Raw genomic sequence first — 18,784 nt, forward strand, 5'->3', positions numbered from 1 at the left:
TTACCTTTGATGTTTGAACTGATTGTATCCGTTTCAGTCTCTGTGACATGGTCTTTGGACTTCTAGGTCACTAGCCAATGTAGGCTCCTCAGATAATTCATTTTGGAAAGGACCTCAGGAGGTTCCTACCACAACCTCTTGCTCAAAGCAGGACAGCTCTGAGATCAGAGCGGGTTGGTCAGCGCTATGTCCAGTCTGGTCTTGAAAACCTCCAAGGGTGGAGATGATACAACTCTCCAGGCAACCTGTTCCTTGGTTTCTCCTTGTGTCCAGTCTAAACCTCTATTGTTTCAAACTGCTCCCATTGTGTGGCTCCATCTGCTCCATGACCTCACTGTTAGGACCCTGGTATGCTCGGCCAGTCTCCCATCCAAGTACTATCTGTGGCCAACTCTGCTTTACCTTCAGACATCAGACGAGCTCAGGTGTGTTGCATGGTGTGACCATAGGCGGATGTGAGCCATTACTGCTGCTGTTCCATTTCTGAAGGAATCTCACTGTTAACCTGCTGAAAATTGCCCCTGCATCCCTTCTCCGTTGAAAATAATTTAGCCTAAGTGATTTCCAGCCTGATGCAACTCCTTACCTTATGACAACTGAGCTCCTCCAGCAGCCTTTTGTAAAGGTTTTGTCAAAGGATTTCTGAAAGTCAACGCTAATTACACGTACCAGTGTTCCTCACTGCTAATTTGACACACTTCAGGAATTCTAATAGGAGCCCATCACAGACATGACTTCCCCTCGCAGAAGCCATGCTGCTTTGTCACGGTGATAATTTGCCTGGTTAAGTGCTCTGTGGCTTTGCCGCGATCGAGTTTCTACCTTCTCACGTAATTAACCCAGTTCTGATGCAGGACTTTCTGATCTGCTATGATAAGATTTTTCTCTCCCCTAACGTTGCCCTTTAAAAGCAGACACCACACCGCCTGCCCCCTAGTCTCGCGAGGCAGGAGCCCTTTTTTTTTTCATGATAGGTAATGTATTTTTGGTAGCAGCTGAGGCGGTTTGTTCATGAGTTCCTGGAGAGTTTTGGGCGAGCGCCAGCCAGTGGAGACAATGTGCTGCAAACTGAAGTGATTCTGATCTTCCGTGAGCAACTTTTTTGGTCTCCTGAAGTTTGGCGTGCCTCCTCCATGCTGCCCATGCAGAAGACCTCGGTGGGATCTCCCACCCATTGCCGTGGAAGGACCGTGTAAGCAACGTTCCAGTTCCCTTCACTGCAGTTGCTGGCCTTTACCAGCAACTTTTCTTCTTTTTTTTTTTTTTTTGGCAAGGTTTCAGTGGTGCTTTCCTTGCCCACAATAAATAGTTCATGCCAGTTTCTGGAAACTTTTCGTTTCAAAGAGGCTTTTTCTGGCAGCGTGGTGACCTATATGCAAACAACTGCACAGCATGTTCTTGTGAGCCGGAGAAAGGCTTGCTAAGACATTCTCTCCTCAGTTTGAAGAAATACCAAGTGTGTAACAATGATTTCCATGAAGAAGGTTCTGCAAACTCAGCATAGTACTGAATTCAGGAAAAAAAAAAGCCATGATGCAGTTTGAATTAACACTGTGTAAAAGACTTCAGCATGGCTTGCCTCGAGTTAATACTCGATCCCTGCTTTTAGAATCATAGAATCATAGAGGAGAGAGCTTTTCTGAGGAGAGTTAAAAAAAAAAAGTTGAATTCTGCTAATTTTCTTGCTACTACATGCCAAAGCCCTAGGGTGACCTTTTAATCTTTGCACTCTAAACCTTTTTTCCCATGAAAATGAACAATAATACTTCCCAGTGCAGGCTTTCACCATCTCGCTCCTGTCCCGCAGGATAAAGCCCTCTTTGGAGAGGAAACCACCTCGTGCCTGGAGGTCATTCAGCCCATGGCAGATGGTGGAAAAGGGAAGCCCGTAAATCACTTGGCGTTGAAACGTTAAAAGCTGATAAATAGGTGGTCCCGAGCCATAGCCCAGCCCCGGCTTCCCTCTGCGCAAGGCAGGGCTTGGGGTGCTTCCTGGAGCAGCCGAGGGGAAGTCTGTGCAGAGCTGAGATTGCAGCCACCCAGGGCATCCAGGAGGGCTCCCGGCAGCTGCGGGAAGGGCCACGGCACGGATCCGCTTTCGGGAAGCCACTGGAGTCACGACGGTAGCCTTGGTCCACGTAGGCAGCTGGGTGGAGGTCCTTTATCAGGAGCTAGGGGTCTGCTGGAGCGGAGGGTGCGCTTCACAGCCCCAGCATCTCAGTACCACACCAGTCGGGTTTCCTAGCATTAGAAGGGCAGGCTGGCTCGCTCACCAGCGGGGAAAAACACCGTGGTATTTTCAGCACATCACAGGGCATGCAGTGAATTTTTAAAAAAAATACACTTGATGAGAGCTGTAGTTAAAAAAAGTGGGAAATTACTAATTAGTAACCAAGTAATTCAGGGTTTGATTCACACAAATTGCACTATTACTGTAAAAAAAGGATTGCAATTTCAGGCAAATAGTGTTTTTTGTTTTTTTTTAAAAAAAGCACTGAAATTATAATTGATGTTCTGTTCATTACCTGCCAGGTTTCAGGTTTCTTGTACATTTATTCATCATCTGAGACATTACAGGCATAAGGCATGTCTGGAAAAAAAAGAAAAAAAAATATGAACACTTTCCCCTTTGCATTGTCATTTGCAACTCTCAGGTTTTCCCACTAGATTGTTCTTGTAAACTCTTGCATTTCATAGCACGCAAGAGTGACCACTTAGAACATCATTATAACGCTATCGTTAGCATCAGAGTTCAGTTACACAGAAAGATATGAGTGGGATGAGCTGAGTATCATTTTCTCTTTTACCTTACCGTAGTGCTAATAGAATGATTGCTGTCAATTCTTCTCGTTAGTCTCAATTTATGAGAAAAAAAAAGAACGAATTTTCTCATGATTAAGAAATCCATCTGGTGGCGTGAAAAAACCCACAGTGTCTCTCCCCCTTACCTATGTGAAGATCAATAAGCAGGTTTGTTTCTTCTCTCTAGATATGAAGTCAGTGAAGGGCTGGTGGGTACTGGGTTGGTTCGTTGGCTGGGTTTTTTCTGTTCATGTAGGCATTTCAGCCGGGTACTCAGAAGCATAGCTTGAGTCAGCAGCAAATACTGAAAATACCAGTAAAAGAGAAGCCGTAAGCAGTGAGCATCCCATTAAGAATTCCAGTAATATCGTCGTTTTGTAATGTTGGCAAAAACACCTATTTTGTAGAAACAGTCATCATAGCCACTAGCTTAAAAATAATCCTGTAAAGGTGGGAAGATGGAGTTGTTTTTGCGAAGTCTAGTAGATACTTACAAGTACCTACTTGTACAAGTAGCAAGCAGGTCCTCTTAAGTCCATTTTTGTCTAGATTATTAGTATCTTGTAAATGGTGCTGTAGGAAAATAGTACCCTGCTTTGAAGGCATGGCAAGAGAAACAGTCTGAAGTCATGTTGGGTCTCCATGCGTACCTGTATATTGTAGTAGCAGAGGAAAATGCTGCAAAGATCCATGTTAAAAAGTAGCAAAGGAGGAATTTTGCTTCCACTTTCTACATGTATTGGGTTTGCATGGCAAGGTTTTGGTAGCGGGGGCTACCGGGGTGGCTTCTGTGAGAAACAGCTAGAAGCTTCCTTTGTGTCCTATAGAGCCAGTGCCAGCTGGCTCCAAGATGGACCCACCACTGGCCACTCCACACTGGAGCAGGGGAAGAGTGAGGAGATCTCCCCCTGAGGAGGAAGGAGCACAAGAGACAATGTGTGATGAACTGACCACAGCCCCCATTCCCCGTCCCCCTGTGCTCCTCAGGGGGGAGGAATAGAGAAAATTAGGAGTAAAGTTAAGCCTGGGAATAGGGGAGGGATGGGGAAAAGGTGTTTATAAGACTTAGTTATTATTGCTTATTACCTTACTCTGATTTGATTGGTAACACATTAAATTAATTTTCTCCAAGTTGAGTCTGTGCTGAATTCTCTCCCCTGCCCAGCTGAGGAGGGCAGTGATAGAACAGCTTTGGTGGGCACCTGGTGTCCAGCCAGGGTCAACCCACCACCCTACAGCGGTCAGATACCTGCAGTGCAGCAGCATTGTACCAAAATACCCCAGTCTGTCATCCGTAGCCCTGAATGTGTCTGAATCTTAATCTCTCAGAAGGTGGTTGCTGTTTGAAAACATAATTCCTTAAAATACTTGAAGTTTTTGTGTTTGCATGACTTTTCTTTTGGCAGCAGACAGAGTACCTACAAATAATCTTTTTTCCCGTGTAAACACTAGAACAGGTGTGTTTGCTTCATTTTGGGGTACATAGAGTGTTCAGGCACAGCACGGGCTTTTACAGTTTTGCACTCAGAGAAATTGAAATGCGAAAATAATGCAAAGAGGATTCAGGCTGGTGCTGGGCAGAAAGTTTTGCGTGAAATAAGAACTACTTCAGTGTGTCCAAGTGCAAGGGGCTCATGCAGTGCTGGGTGTTGGAAGAGACCACCACCACTGCAAGTCCAATCCCCGTATTCAAAGGTGATGCCAGTTGCAGAAAGTTCTTCTGAAGCCACTAAACATCTTTCTCTCCCCTTTAAGGCTTAAAATCACTCTAATTCTGATTGAGGCATGAGGTCGCTGTAGTTAGGGGCTTGTCTTCATTGGGTACAGTTCTACCTTACCTCTCACTTGAGCCAAGGTCTTCAGTGTAGACACGCAGTCCTGCCCATCTGCTGAAGAATAGGCTGGGGTTTTGGGGGTTTTTTCCCTTAATCTGAAAATAACAGAAGCAAGCACAAAGCCCTTTTTTCACTATTAGAAGACCCGACAGTCACACTTGCATTTTTTGCTAAAATCTTCTGAAATTTCCCACGTCTCCACATTATCGCCTCTACTAAATCGAAAATTGTAGATGCATAGTAGGTGGTTGAAGGAAAGCACTTTGCAGTCCTTCTAACCTCTATTTTGGTTTTGAGGGGGAAGCTTGGGGGGTGGGAAGGGTGTTGTAATCGAAACGTGGCAGAGTGAAAGCCGGTGGCAACGAATGCCCTTCCCCATACCTTTCCCCAGAGACTTACTTGGATTTAAGAGTTAACGGGCTGCTTGGCCGTGGTCACAAGGTATCCAGAAATGGGGCATCATCCTGCCGCAACCGCGTTCTCACCGCCTTGTCTGTGTTTTCTTCCTCCCTTCTCCCCTGCAGGGTGTGAACGGCATGTCTGTGGATGAGAAGACTGACTCCCCCATGTATGTGTATGAGTCAACGGTGCACTGTACCAATATTCTCCTCTGCTTAAATGACCAGCGGAAGCAGGACATTCTCTGTGACGTGACGCTGATCGTGGAGGGGAAGGAGTTCCGGGCCCACCGGGCTGTGCTGGCCGCCTGCAGCGAGTACTTCTTGCAGGCCTTGGTAGGGCAGACGGAAAATGACCTGGTGGTCAGCCTGCCGGAGGAGGTACAGTATGTCACCCTGCCCCCCCCACCCTTAAACGTGAGCCCCCTCCATCTCCCGTGGGGAGGAAGACCTCCGCGGCCCACTCAGGTGGCCAAGGGGAGCGCGGTGCGGGTGCTGGCGCCTGCCCCGGTGCGGGTCTGGATGTGGTTTTTGTGTTTGGGTGGGTTTTGCGTCAGTGAAGGATGGACATGTTCACGCCAGCCTTCCTCACCAGTGAGAACTCCTAACGGGTATGGCAGCAAAGCTCTAAGATGCTTCAACTCACCTTTCTCACCACCTCCGAGGGAGTCGTACCCAAACGCTTAATTACCGTAGCTTCGTTCAGGGAGTTATCAGGACCCTGATATTCTTCTGCTCTTCCAGACAGGAGATGATGTGCCTGCTGGGTGGGAGGTTATTGTTGAAAAAGACGTGAGCTGTCACGTTGTTGGGAGTCTCCTTGCTGTCCACTCTTCTCTGGCAGCTCGTACGCTTATCCATCTCTTTCCCCTCTCCTGTCCCTCATCCAGCCTTCCTTCCTCTCGCCTCCCCTCACGCCGAGTTTGGGATTTAACTGCTTCGGGCCGCGTGTTTTCCACCGAGAAACCATGAACGGTGTCTGTCAAAAAGCAGGGTTTTTCTCATGCAGCGTGGCTCCCACAGCAGGAAGCCAAGGGACGTAGAAAATACCTACCTCACTGGAAAGTTTACTTTATTTTACCACAGAATCTCACTGGCTGGCTTCCACCCCCACTGTAATTTCCTCACAGGCTGTGACAGCACAGCTACTGTCGGGCACACCAGTGGCTTTGCTGCCCACGGAGGGGAGACGTGTGCCTGCTGGCCAAGGTTGCCATCACCCACCGCCCCAGCACTGCCTGCCCGGTGTCCCCGGTGTCCCCCAGCACAAGGGGTGGTGGCCACCTCCCATGGGCATGGTGCTGCAGTGGCTCAGTGGGAAGGTATTCTGGCATAGAGAGGGTTTTTCACCATCATTTGCTTAACGCCCGTGAAGCAGCATGGTGTGTTTTTAAATGGTGACAGGTCCCAAAGTGTCACACGCCGTTTTTCCCCCTCTGGTTTAGCTCTCCAGAGACTTCAGCGGCGTCGTGATGTTGTCACGGCACAAGTTGGAGAGCATTAGAAGAAGTAGGTCACCGGCTGTGACTTCATGAGTCTTGACACTGAATATTACTCATGAAGAAATTTCAACCCAGACATTTTGCATAGGAGTTTAGAGAGATGGCAGAGGACGCGCTAGGATGCACACTATGTTTCTACAGTGTCCACTAATAATTTCCAGTGGAAGAATCGAGTCTCAGTGTTGCATAGCCTTCCCACCACGAAACAAGGGTGGTGGGAGCAGAGAGATGACAAGACATGCCCAAGGGGTACACAGGTAGGAAGAGGGAGGAGAGTATCAGCACTCTTCTACAAAGCCTTGGTGAGACCTCCGTGTGTGATTCAGGTCCAGTTAGATAAAGAAAAACAATTGAAATTCAAATAAGCATATACAAGAGTGACTGAGATGTTCAGAAGAAAGAACCTGGCCCAAAGGAGGACAGGACAAGACCATGCCAGGTTCATTCTGCTGTTGTGACAACTGCAACATGCTGCAGCTCCATGTAGGCAGAGGAGATGAAACAGCTGAGAGGAGGAGTTTCTCTTTAATGCTAAAAGAGAGTGTTGACGCAAACATTGATTGGTTTCCACTGGCTTTTTAGTAAAAGTAGATGGGAAATGAGCAGATTTCTAATCACAGCAGCAGTGAGGTGCTGAGCCCCAGGATAGTGGAGAGGTCATGATGTGTCTGCACCCCATGACCCAGTCTGATGTTCATATGAAAACTGAAGATTTATTACACAAACGTTTGCCTTTCTATGTTTTTTATATGAGATACTACATTAAAAAAATTCCTCCAGGCCAACCATAAACAATTTCTATTTAAGTGAATCCCCTTCGGATAAATGAAGTATTGGGGTTTTACATCTTAGAATATATCTCAATGAAAGATAAAAAGTTTCAGTGATTTAGGGTTACACTGGCTGCTGTTAAGCTCCAGTGAAGTCCATGGTTTCGCAGAAGCAGTGAATCTAGTTCTTAAGGATTTTCCCAGTACTCTGAAATTGTCACACTTCACCTAAGACCCCCCACTGCTATTTTGTCCCATGCTTTGATTAGTCACAGAGCACCAAGGCTTTAACTTTCTCAGCCTGGAAACAAGCCCTCTTGGCCTATTAAAAAAGATACCTACATTTACCAGTGTCTCCTCGTACAGATCATTGCTGGTAACTCCATTGAATCTAGAGGAAGAATTTAAAGCAAAAGTTGAAAGTTAGTGTCTTGAGCCAATACTGTTTTTTAGGCTTAAGGACAATTTATGCTGTAGTTGTTACAGAAAAACAGAGATTGAAAATAATTTTTAAATATAGTCTTCACAGTTCAAAACTTTTCCAGAGGTGATGATCACTCGTAAATTAGCAAAGCTATTTTTAAGTCCACCATACAAGCATTGCATTTTGAATTCTGGCGTGGTTTGATAACTGCTAAAGTACACAATTGCAGAGAAAGGGCATTATTATTGTTATTATTTCTGAGAGGTTTGATGTTGGAGCTGGATAAAGTTTTATATATAAAGCTTTTACACTCACGTAATGTTGGTGTGAGAGATCTTAACATCAAAACAAAAGAACTTATTTTTGATTATTCAAAGCAGTAAATCTGCCTCTGAAGTCTAAATTGCAGATTGATTTATTTATTTATTTCATAGCGTGTTGGGGTCTTTTTGTTAATCTGGCATCCAGACGTTGTTAACTGTTGTCTAGCTGAACAGCAAACAGATGGGTTTTGCATTATTTCTTGTTTATATCCAATTACAAGTGAGAGCAGTCTTTATGATACACCAGTTATTGCAGCAGGGAGACGTTGTGCACGCACAGAACTGGGACCAGTTGAACTTAACAGCGGTTTTAAACCGCTGCAGAACTTTGTGTTAGACATTTCGGGTCAGTTCAAGCGTGACTCAATGTGCCTCAGTTCAAACCTTTCCCTAATCAACTTAAACCAACTCGGTACGGAGCTAATTCTGCACTGATTGAAGAGCTTCCATAAACCCTTTTGTGCTGGCCTCGCTAATTTGGTTTCGTACTACACCTTTTGTTAAAGCAACATATTTTAGTGTGTAGATAAGTGCTTGGAAAAAACAGCAAGGGCTAATAACGAGGGCTCAGAGGTGGCCGTGGTGCATGAACTACCAGCCCTCAGAGCAGGGTTAGAGGAACAAAGTATTTCAGATGCCTACAGCTGATCATAAGGGACCCTGTTAGCTCTTAACTTATGCGCTTTTCTTTTCATTGGTTTTGGTAAACAACTAGAACCTTGCTTTTCACCCAGCATATTTTTCAGCAATTGTGCTGTTTCCCTCCAGCAGCTGCTGTTAAATGCAACCCAGAATTCATATTTTCCAAGAACTGAGTTTAAAGCTGTAAAGTTAGTCATTCACTCCATACCCCTAACTGTTGTTTTGTTTTATTTAATCATGAAAACTGGTCTTCCTTCCTTTAACAAGGCACTTAATTAAGCTTTTAATTCATGATAAGAAGTTAAATGGCACTTATGAGGCTTTTTTAATGGTTTCCACTTCCCATCCAGATTACAAAAAAAGGTGTGATAGAGAGAGAGACACGGCTGTCAGCCAGGGGTATTGTAGGTCATGCCAATATTAGCTGGCAGCAGGCCATTATCCAATTAACATTGCTTCATCGCTGCAAGTAATAGCTCTCGAGTAGATGATTGAGTCATTCATGCTGTAGTGGTACTCTACTTTACTTGAGAAGGAGCCAGTGCTTCATCGAATAGGCTTTTTATTTGCTATTATTACCTGCCTGGCTTGGCTCCTAGAGGTGCGCAGGGAGTCTCTGGGGGTACGCTGGAAGGTGGGTTCAGGACAGAGGAGCATCGTCTGTGAAAAGACCTTCATTCACTTGGTTTTCTGAAAGCAGAGGTCGGAGTTAAATGGTGAAAAGACAGAAACAGCAACAACAAATAACCTCCCCCCCTCAGTTGCGTTAGATTCCTGCAGGGTAGAAATGAGATTTCCGACCTTGCTGGTGTTATTTTTGACTTTGGGCTGCGCATTTGAAAAATAACCTTCACCTGGTCATTCCGGCCACGAGAGCACCAAATGCCTCTCTCTCTCTGGTGAAGTTAAACACAGTTGTGTTTAGTGTGTGAAGTTCAAAGCAGTAGATCAAGCTTTCTCTAGCACTGGTCCGAACTTTCTGTTCTAAAACCAACTTGCTTCTCAATTGGCTTGGTTAGTTTTACCTGTAATCCTCAAATTTCTTGAATCTGTTTCAAAGAGTGGTTACTGGTGAGTTTTTTAGTGCAATAAACGATCTGCTGGAAACGTTGCTTTCCAAAAGGATTGAATGGAAGAGTGTGATCAGCAGGTCAAGAGAGGTCATCCTGCCCCTCTGCTCTGCTCTGGTGAGGCCCCATCTGGAGCACTGGGTCCAGTTCTGGGCTCCCCAGTTCAAGAAGGACAGGGAACTGCTGGAGAGGGTACAGCAGAGGGCTACAAAGATGATTGGGGGCCTGGAGTATCTCTCTTATGAGGAGAGGCTGCGGTACTTGGGCCTTTTTAGTCTAGAGAAGAGAAGACTGAGGGGGGATCTGATCAACGCCTATGAATACTTAAAGGGTGGGTGTCAGGAGGATGGGGCCAGTCTTTTTTCAGTGGTGCCCGGGGACAGGACAAGAGAAAATATGCAGAAACTTGAATGTAAGAAGTTCCACCCAAACACGAGGTGGAACTTCTTTCCTGTGAGGGTGACAGAGCCCTGGAAGAGGCTGCCCAGAGAGGTGGTGGAGTCTCCATCTCTGGAGACATTCCAAACCCACCTGGACAAGTTCCTGTGCAACCTGCTCTGGGTGGACCTGCTTTTGTAGGGGGGTTGGACTAGATGATCTCCAGAGGTCCCTTCCAGCCCCATATCATTCTGTGATTCTTGGGTTGAGGTGGGTTAACTCCCTCACCCGGTTAATCTCTGCGAGAAGGGCAGGCCAGGAGCTGGGTTTGGGTTCAAGGCTGGCAGAAGGCAAGTGTGTTGGAAAGTGAAGGCATGTGGCACCCTGGGTGGGACTGAGCCAGGCATCTAACGTTGGTACAGCTCCTAGCTGACAGGGAGGAGAAACGCTGGCAGCTGCTAACCATCCATGCCAGCATGGGGGAAAAACGCTGGGAATTAGCCAACGAAAGATGGCTGCGATGAGGAGAAAATCGAAGGCAGGATGCAGGAGGTCAGCTATTACATACCCTGCTGGCTGAAGGGTGTGTAATATTGCTGTTCCTTTTTATCTCTCTAGAAAGAAACGATATTCTCTTACTTTGTCTCTTTCCTTTCTGTGTAGTGAGAGAAAGTGAGTATGTGTATGAATATTATGTCCTAAAGGGATGGGGTGACTGAGCTGGGAGGGCTCTGCACCTCCTGCGCTTGGGGTGGAAGAGGAGATAAATGTGGGAAAGAGGAGCAAGAAGGCAAGGAGAAGATGTCTGCTGGGAGGTCTGTTTCCCAGCTGGGGGGGTGTTATTGCACAGTAGGGGACAATGAAAGACCCTTTGATGCTATTAGGAGTAGCTAAGGTTAGTTCTCAGAGAAGGGGAAGCATCGGTGTGGTTTTCTATTTACATGACTGTGTTGGCCATTGATGTTCCTCACAAAATTAATTCTACTTTGGCTCAGGAGGCGGCAGTGACCTGAGAGCCTTCCCAAAAGGCACCACCCTCCTTCATCCACAGAGCTTTCAGTAGAGGCAATAGGTTGTATCTGCCAGGCTTCGAGTAAAGTCAGACTGCAAACTCATTTAGGTTTCTGCCTCCCCTCAGCAATGCCGCTTCGTTGAGTCCGTATGGGTGGAAGTTGTGTCTTTGGTTTCCTAAATTCCACCTAGGGAATGTGTTGCTTTTCATGCTGATTGACAATGCTGACACGGACCGCATGGAAGGACAGCTGGAAGCTGTGGGTCTGTAATGAGAGTAAAACTGAGCATTCGGGTACTTTTTGAGGTCTTAAGGTGACAGGATACTAATTCAGGAGAAACCACAAGACAAGAAATGCACCTTGTTTTCTGTGCGTTGCGGATGTAGCACAATCCAAATGGCATATTTTGTTTCTAGCAGGTGAGCGATAAAACAGCAATGAGACCACCGAGATGCGATATAAAATTCCTTTCTGATGAGGGCTGTCTCGCTATTGATAATTCTTTGACATTTTCAGGTGAGGAAAAAGTGAAATACTTCGTTGCATTGCAGGGAGAGGTGGGCTTAAACAAGCAAACCCAAAGGCGTGCGTACGTGCATGTTGAGAGGAGAAAGTCTTGCAATAACTCCTTTACCCTCCCTTCGGCGGTGGTTGTACTGTTTATTTATTTATTCGAGTAAGCGTATAAAGATGCACTGTCGAAGGGGATATGGAGATGCATGTGCAGAATGAAATTCACGAGTGTGATTGCACTCACTGGTGAAAAGGCATTTTGCAGGGTGGAAACTTGCTCGCCCAAACATGACAAACATAATCTAAAATATAAAAGATGTCCCGAAGAGTTAAGTCCTAGGGTAGACTACGCTAAGGGCATGAGCAGAAGCAATAAGCATATGTAACAGGAGGTGTATTTTGCTTGGTTTTTTTTAAATTTCGGGGGGAGTTTTTTTGCTATATTTAAATACATATCTGGGCATGACTGAAAATGAGGTGGCCGAGCCATGACTGTGCGTCGTTCCTCAACACTGTGATCACTCTGGCCTCGTAGTCTGGAAGATCTCCTCCTCATCTCACCCCTCCACCTTTGATTCTCTTACCCCTTTGCTTTTTCTCCCTCTAAAAAAGCTTTGATTTTTTTTTTATTATTTTTTTTTACTGCCAGAAAGCTAAGTGCCTGCTTTTCTAAGAGTCCAGAAATAGACGCTGAGCGTTTGCCATTTGAATAAACAGCCAGATAGGGCCCAGATAAGCCACCCCTGAGTTTCACCACATCAGAGACCACAACCTGTAAGGTACTTTCTGATCCCAGTACCGAGCTTTGCTTCATTAGCGTTCCCAACACCCAAAGAGGATAAGGTTTTATTTCCGTACAGCGCTCTCTGACAAGGATTCCCCGGTGAGTAATATCAGACTGGCTGTTTTTCTCAGCTACCAGTGAAATCGAGCATGTTATGGGGTGGAATATGGCATGTATTCAAATGATGCATTGCAGCATGTCAGCAAACATTAAGACTAGAAAGCACGGTTCAATTTGGAAGTGAAACAAGGTTTTAGGTGAGCTGAATCATACCAGGATTTGGGAATGAGATGCTCTTTGTGAATTTTACGGGCAGGCTGTTGGATTTTGAGAGGAACAAGCAGACACACTTTCTGTTACATGCACAACACAAGCTTTGAAGAGAGAAATGGCTGGTTTATTCCAGGACTTCTGTGCAGCACTGAATTTTCATGTGTCCCACCGACGGGAGACCGCCAGCAAACACCTAGTTAGCACAGTCTAACACTACTATAAGCTGTGTCCTTGGCCACCTTATTTACTTCAATAAATAAATAAATAGGAGCAGCTGTACTTGGTCAGACTACAGATCTGTCTAGCCCAGGATTGATTTCTTTTAAAAATTAGATCTAATTTCTCTGAAGGAGCTTGAGAGGAGGCTTGGGTAGGTGTTTAAAGACTTACATGAAACGAAAGTATCAGGCATATCTCTAAGAAGCGTGTTGTAATTTACTGGGAAAAGATAATCATGAGAGCCACTGGCGGTTGTTTTGAAGCCAGATTAGAATCAACTGAAAAATTTGGCATGTGATTTTAGCAACAAACTGCTCAGGGATGTGTATGACTCCACATTGTGTTATAACTGTAAGGCAAATGGCTGTGAGGAGGGATGAGCTTTAGACACTCCTTCCCAAAGTTTGGTGCTCAGTACAGATGTAGTTGAGTGAAATTTAAGATCCTAACGTAACATAGATCAGATTTGCTAATAAACCTTTGTCCTTCACTTTGTTTAATCTGACTTTATAAGAGCAGGTGGCACGAGAGTGTGCAGTTAAGCGTAACTATTTCCCACATGCAGAAATAGTTGAAATCTTTTCTAAATTTTTGGTTTGTATTTTTGGGTTGTTCAGAAATGGATTGGTTTGGATTACTTTCGATTATCTGGATTATCGTTTTGGATAAATTTTCTTGACTTAAAGATTGCACGATACATCTTTTGGGTCACTCAAGAGCCAGTGATGGACGCTTTAGAAGACTTTGTGGAGAAGAGAAGGTTAATTTGTAATCGAAATGGCAGCGGGAGTTTCTTGCTGTGACCCAGGTGCTAGCCAGGGGTCTGCAGTTAAAATACCCATAGCTGGGCAGAGAACGGCAGAAAATAGCAGTATTAGCACTTTCAGTAAAACCAGTGTATAAACAAGGTGTCACCAAACAGCTGGAATCGAGAGGTATCAGCTCTGAAGTTAAATAATGGTAACATAAAACCTTCAGCAGCAGATTTTTTGATGTCTCTTGCGCACAAATAAAATACTGTCATCACCTCTCTGCGAGCGCCGGGGTGGAGGCTGATGTATCGGGCAGGAATTAACAGCTCAGGTCTGTGCCTCAGGTCAGCGACGATTAAATCACCTTGTGTGAACCACTCAGCTGTGTTTACCTCTCTCTAAACGCTCAGCTTCACATTACCTCACCGGGAGGTGAACGCTGACCCACAGCTGCTGGTCCCAGAGCAGCCCCCTCTATCTGAATCCAGAGCCTCCAGCTTCCTCAGCCGGAGTTTCAGTCTCATTTTCTTCCCCCCCCCCCGTATCTTTTAAGCACCCAGGAAGCATTGAGAGGATTTTCGGACTGCTTGTGGCATTTTTCAAGGTGGTTGGGGTAGGATGGAGCTCCTCGCTGCCTTATCTGGTCCTGGGTGATGGATGGGCTCTGCTCCGTGTCCTCTGCCTGTTCTTCCTGCATCACCCTTGAGGTCCTGTGAGCTGCCATCGATACGAGCTGCTGAGACTATCACATCTAAGAGGAGAGTAGGCTTGAAGGCATGGAGCAGATCAGAAAAAGTGTGTGGATCACTACAAAGACTTCCAGTCCCTCACCAGGAGGCTGGGGCACGTTGAGGATGCTTATGTAGGAATTTTTGCCAAAGTGACAGGGCTGTTGCAGACTCCAGCTCAAAAATACAATACCCAGGTTTTTTTAAAAAATATCTTGATACTTAGAGCAAGATTTTAAAACTTTCCTGCTTTTTGGCATTCCATTTATCCTGAACAATAGGCAGGTACCTTGCAAGACCTGGTCTCTTCCACTGAGAGCTAATCAGTCTTGGCAGATGGGCGCTGTGGGTATTCAGGACCCCAAAAATTGAGCAAGCAGATTTAGTGGAGTGTGTGTGTGGGTTTGCTGAGGTACCTGGTCCACGTCATTCACTGCAGCAGCTCCTCATCATTTCAGAGCAACACATTAGAGAAATGGAAGGGGACAGACTTACTGTAAGGAAGGCAGGGAGGTTGGCAGGTGTGACCCAGGATGGATTCAGTGGTGGCGTTGCATTCTCCATGTTTCCTTCTCCTCCCGTGGTGTCAGATGCCCTTCCCGAAGCCAGTGCTGAGGTGGGTTTGTTGGGCTGGTGAAACAGAAAGGAGACCATCCAAATAAATGGACTGGCCTAGAAATGGACCTGGGCAATGCCAGTAGTTTAAAGGGGTGTGGGCATCTAGTCCATCCAATGCCTTGTAATACTTGAAGTTTGCTCGCTTTGAGCTGTGGTAGGACTGAATTCCCCAGTCTGTGCAAATACCTCTTTATGTTCCCAGAATGGGTGGGGATGCAGTCTGTGGTAGTGTTTCAAGGTAAAAAGATTAGATTTGAAGAAAAAAAAAAAAAATTGTCTATGCAGACTTTGCCCATACAATTCTCAGTTTCAGGAAAAAATACTTCTGATGAAGTGGTCCGGGATTTTTGTCAGACTGTCAGCGAGGAGGCTAAAGCTACATTTTTGGCTGTGTAAAGCTTTTGCTTGTGAGAAATGGAAATGTGTTGCGTTCTTTGATTTCCTTTGAAATTCAGACCTACAGTCCTCCGTTTCAAGGGCCTGCAGCTAGTAAGAAACAAGTCTTAAAACAACTCTGAAAGCAAGATATCTTTCCATCTCTGACCACACAGCAGTAGTACAACATGCCCAGCCACCTCTCTCCCCAGATACACAGGCAGCCTTCAGAGCAAATTTCCCTGTCAGGGGATTCTCGGTCAAGTAAAAACAGAATAAGCTCAAGTTATTTCCTGTTTCTTTCAAAGGACGGGGTTGGAGCCAGAAAGCTTTCAAGACAGGAAAAAGCTGGGGAAAGACAAATCCTGACAACTTCCCTTCTGCTTCCCGCAGAGGACCAGTGCTCATTTCTGCTTCCGTAAGGGGAAGCTGGGCTTGAGGTGGATGAGTCTCTCCAGCCATTCCAGCTGCCTGTTGAGTGAACTATTTTTTCACCTTATTTTTATCTGACTGCAGATTTCCATGTTCTTCCATGGATGGCTTTCTGCATATGGCGTTTTTGTCTGGACGTAAAGCCAAATCAAGCAGTTTCTGTCTATTCTTTGAACTTGTTAGTTTTAGGAGACTGGACACATCAAACCGAGGCTGTGTTTTAAATGTCTGAATTAATTTGTCAAGTGCAAGGCACAGAAAATAGAGACTTGTTTGTCTTTTGTAAAAGCCATCTATCCTTGTCATTTTTGCCTAGTTTACGTAAGCAGTGGCCATTGAGGACGAATAATATCTATATCATTTTCCACGGAAGTGAAGAATGAAGAGGTGTCCATGACATATATGAGGATTGGGACATTCTACAAAGAAACTTGTTCACATTTGCAGAGTCATCATAGTATTCAGAAAGCAGAAAGACTAGTTTTTGGTAGAGGCAGAAACCTTTAAATCAATAGTCCTTTTCTTCTTTCCCTGCATTCAATGTATCTTGCAATTGGAGGACTGAGAAGAACACCTAAGCTTGGTTTAGTTCTGCTTCCCTTTCAAAGATGAGCCTAATCCTTCTCTTAAGTGATTTATTTAACTATTATGCATGAACTTTCCTTCTGGAAACCTGGGTTGAGAGGGCACAGGCAGGTAAATTGTTAAAGACAAGTGTTTGATGACATTCTGGCCTCTGTCTTCAGCTGGTGGTGCACAGCCGAGGTGACTCCAGTGGGAGCCACTGGCAGGGTTGCTGTGCTGGACCTTCTCCAAGCAGCTCTTGGAGAGCTGTAAAGCAGACCAGCACTGCACACCATAAGCTGCTCTTCACAGCAAGCTTAGAGGGTTTCAAATCAATCCCAGCCTCGGGGACCCAGACTCTTTGCATCGTCTGCTCCTGGACTCTCGGCTGAGTTCTCAGATCAGGTTTTACTCTGAATTGTTTGGTGAGGTTACAGTCCAGTTCTGAGACTGGTTTTCTAAAGAGGAATTGCATTGCTAAAGCCGTGGGAGAGTTCATGGTCATTTCTTGTCACTGTGCTTTCTACCTCTTGGTTGAATAGTAAGGTGGTGGTAGTAAAGACCTCTATAAATATTCTCTTTCAGGAATGGATGTTTAACTAGGCTTTTCTTTTCCCAAATTGCTGTGATTGCAGGTGGAGAAAAAGAAAAGGTCAGGTGTCGCATGTGTTCTCGAGAGACTTCAAAGCTGGTTTTGCTATTGTAAAGAGGGGAAGAAATCAACATCTTTATAACTATTTGACCAAATTATTTCCTTTCTGATACTAAAATTTCTTAGAGCCAAGGATTTCGTGAGGCCTTTTTGTAACTTATTGTTACCTGTGCTTTTTTTTTTTTTTTTTTTTTTTGATTGCAGGTGGAGAAAAAGAAAAGGTCAGGTGTCGCATGTGTTCTCGAGAGACTTCAAAGCTGGTTTTGCTATTGTAAAGAGGGGAAGAAATCAACATCTTTATAACTATTTGACCAAATTATTTCCTTTCTGATACTAAAATTTCTTAGAGCCAAGGATTTCGTGAGGCCTTTTTGTAACTTATTTTTTCTTTGTTTTTTTTTTTTTTTTTTTAGTTTAAGGGAAGGGAGAAAGTCATTCCATTTGCAGCTCGTAACCCTTGTCCGTCTGTCAGATGGGTGTATATTTACAGGAGTTAATGAATGCCTGTTTCTAATTTCTCCCCTTAGAACAAAGGTTACACCATCCTTGGAAACCGCTTTGGAAAGCTTTTGGACCAGCTTGCTTTTGTGTGTGCGCACCATTTTTTGGTACCATGCCAAGCACCCTGTTGAGACTCTTAGTAGCGATGGAAGGAAGAGAAAGAGATTTTGAGGTTTGGAGAGAGATAAACCCTGTTCATGTGGGCTGAAACTGCCTAAAACCTCCCTAGCAGTCTTGTGGAGAGGGGATGGAGAGCTGGGGTCTGTATTTTGTGCTCCCCCGTGCCCATCTCTGCTGGGGTAGAACAGCTTCTGTCCTCCTGCTGCCTCCAAACACGGGGTCGGTGCAGGAAGGACTTGAACTCTACTCGCTCTTCAGGAAAGCTGCCACTCCTGGGCAGGCTGGCAGCTCCTCACCCTTCTTGATGCACGTAGTATTGGCACGTAGATGCTCTTGCTCAACCCCGTCAGCTGTATCGTATCCGTCTATTCCGGGGAAGGTGAGAGCAGTGCTGGAAATGACGCGGCTCCAAAAAGGTGTCAGCTTTTACTTCTTTTACACACACACCCCCCTCTCCCCACCGAGTTACTCCTCGCCTTAGGTTTGCATGGTAGCTACCACACAAGAGGGAAGCATCACTTTTTTTTTAAACGATGAGAAATTCCGTGCCCGCCCATCCAGGGAGGGTGTTTTTGGGTTGGTGTGTGTTTGTGCGGCCGCTGAGCTCTCTGTTTTGCCAGGGTTATTTAAAGGTCCCCGAGCAGCCTTTACGGCAAACAGAGTAACCTTGGGCCAGACCCTGCATTTCACCCTGCCCTGCCCAGCATTCCTGGAGTTCTTGCCATTTCCTGCCCCTTCCAGCACGGCTGTGGCTTTGGACAGCCAGCGCCTTCTGCATTTCCCAAACGAATTACAGTTTAAATGTCTCTATCTCTGAAGGTTTCAACTGCACGCCGTAGATATCCGCAGGGAGGGGGGGGGGGGGGGAAGGGGATTTTTTTGTTTTTGTGTGATTATGTGCTGGTTTGTGGCTCTGTTTTAATTCCTCTTTTTCATCCTCCTCCCCCTCTCGTCTTCTACCTGAGACGTTCGACGAAAATCTAACATAGCCATGCGTTTAGGGAGAGGCAACACTTGGCCGTGCCAGTTCCCCGGGGGTTTTAAACTGCTGGCTGCAATACTGCAAACAAATTCAGACCCTGGCTCGGCCAGCAGT

General features: G+C 45.5%; 1 protein-coding gene across 1 annotated transcript in view; it reads left to right on the plus strand.

The window, feature by feature from the left end:
- BACH2 (BTB and CNC homology 1, basic leucine zipper transcription factor 2) overlaps positions 1-18,784 on the plus strand; it is a 149,262-nt gene that overhangs the window by 96,879 nt on the left and 33,599 nt on the right. The window contains exon 4 of the mRNA XM_014964407.1: positions 5,162-5,416. Within this exon, the coding sequence (XP_014819893.1) occupies positions 5,174-5,416 (243 nt within the window). The 5' untranslated portion in view covers positions 5,162-5,173. The remainder of the gene's footprint in view (positions 1-5,161; positions 5,417-18,784) is intronic.

The sequence above is a fragment of the Calidris pugnax genome, unplaced genomic scaffold (assembly GCF_001431845.1).
Source record: "Calidris pugnax isolate Ruff unplaced genomic scaffold, ASM143184v1 scaffold219, whole genome shotgun sequence".
In the NCBI taxonomy this organism is placed as follows: domain Eukaryota; kingdom Metazoa; phylum Chordata; class Aves; order Charadriiformes; family Scolopacidae; genus Calidris; species Calidris pugnax.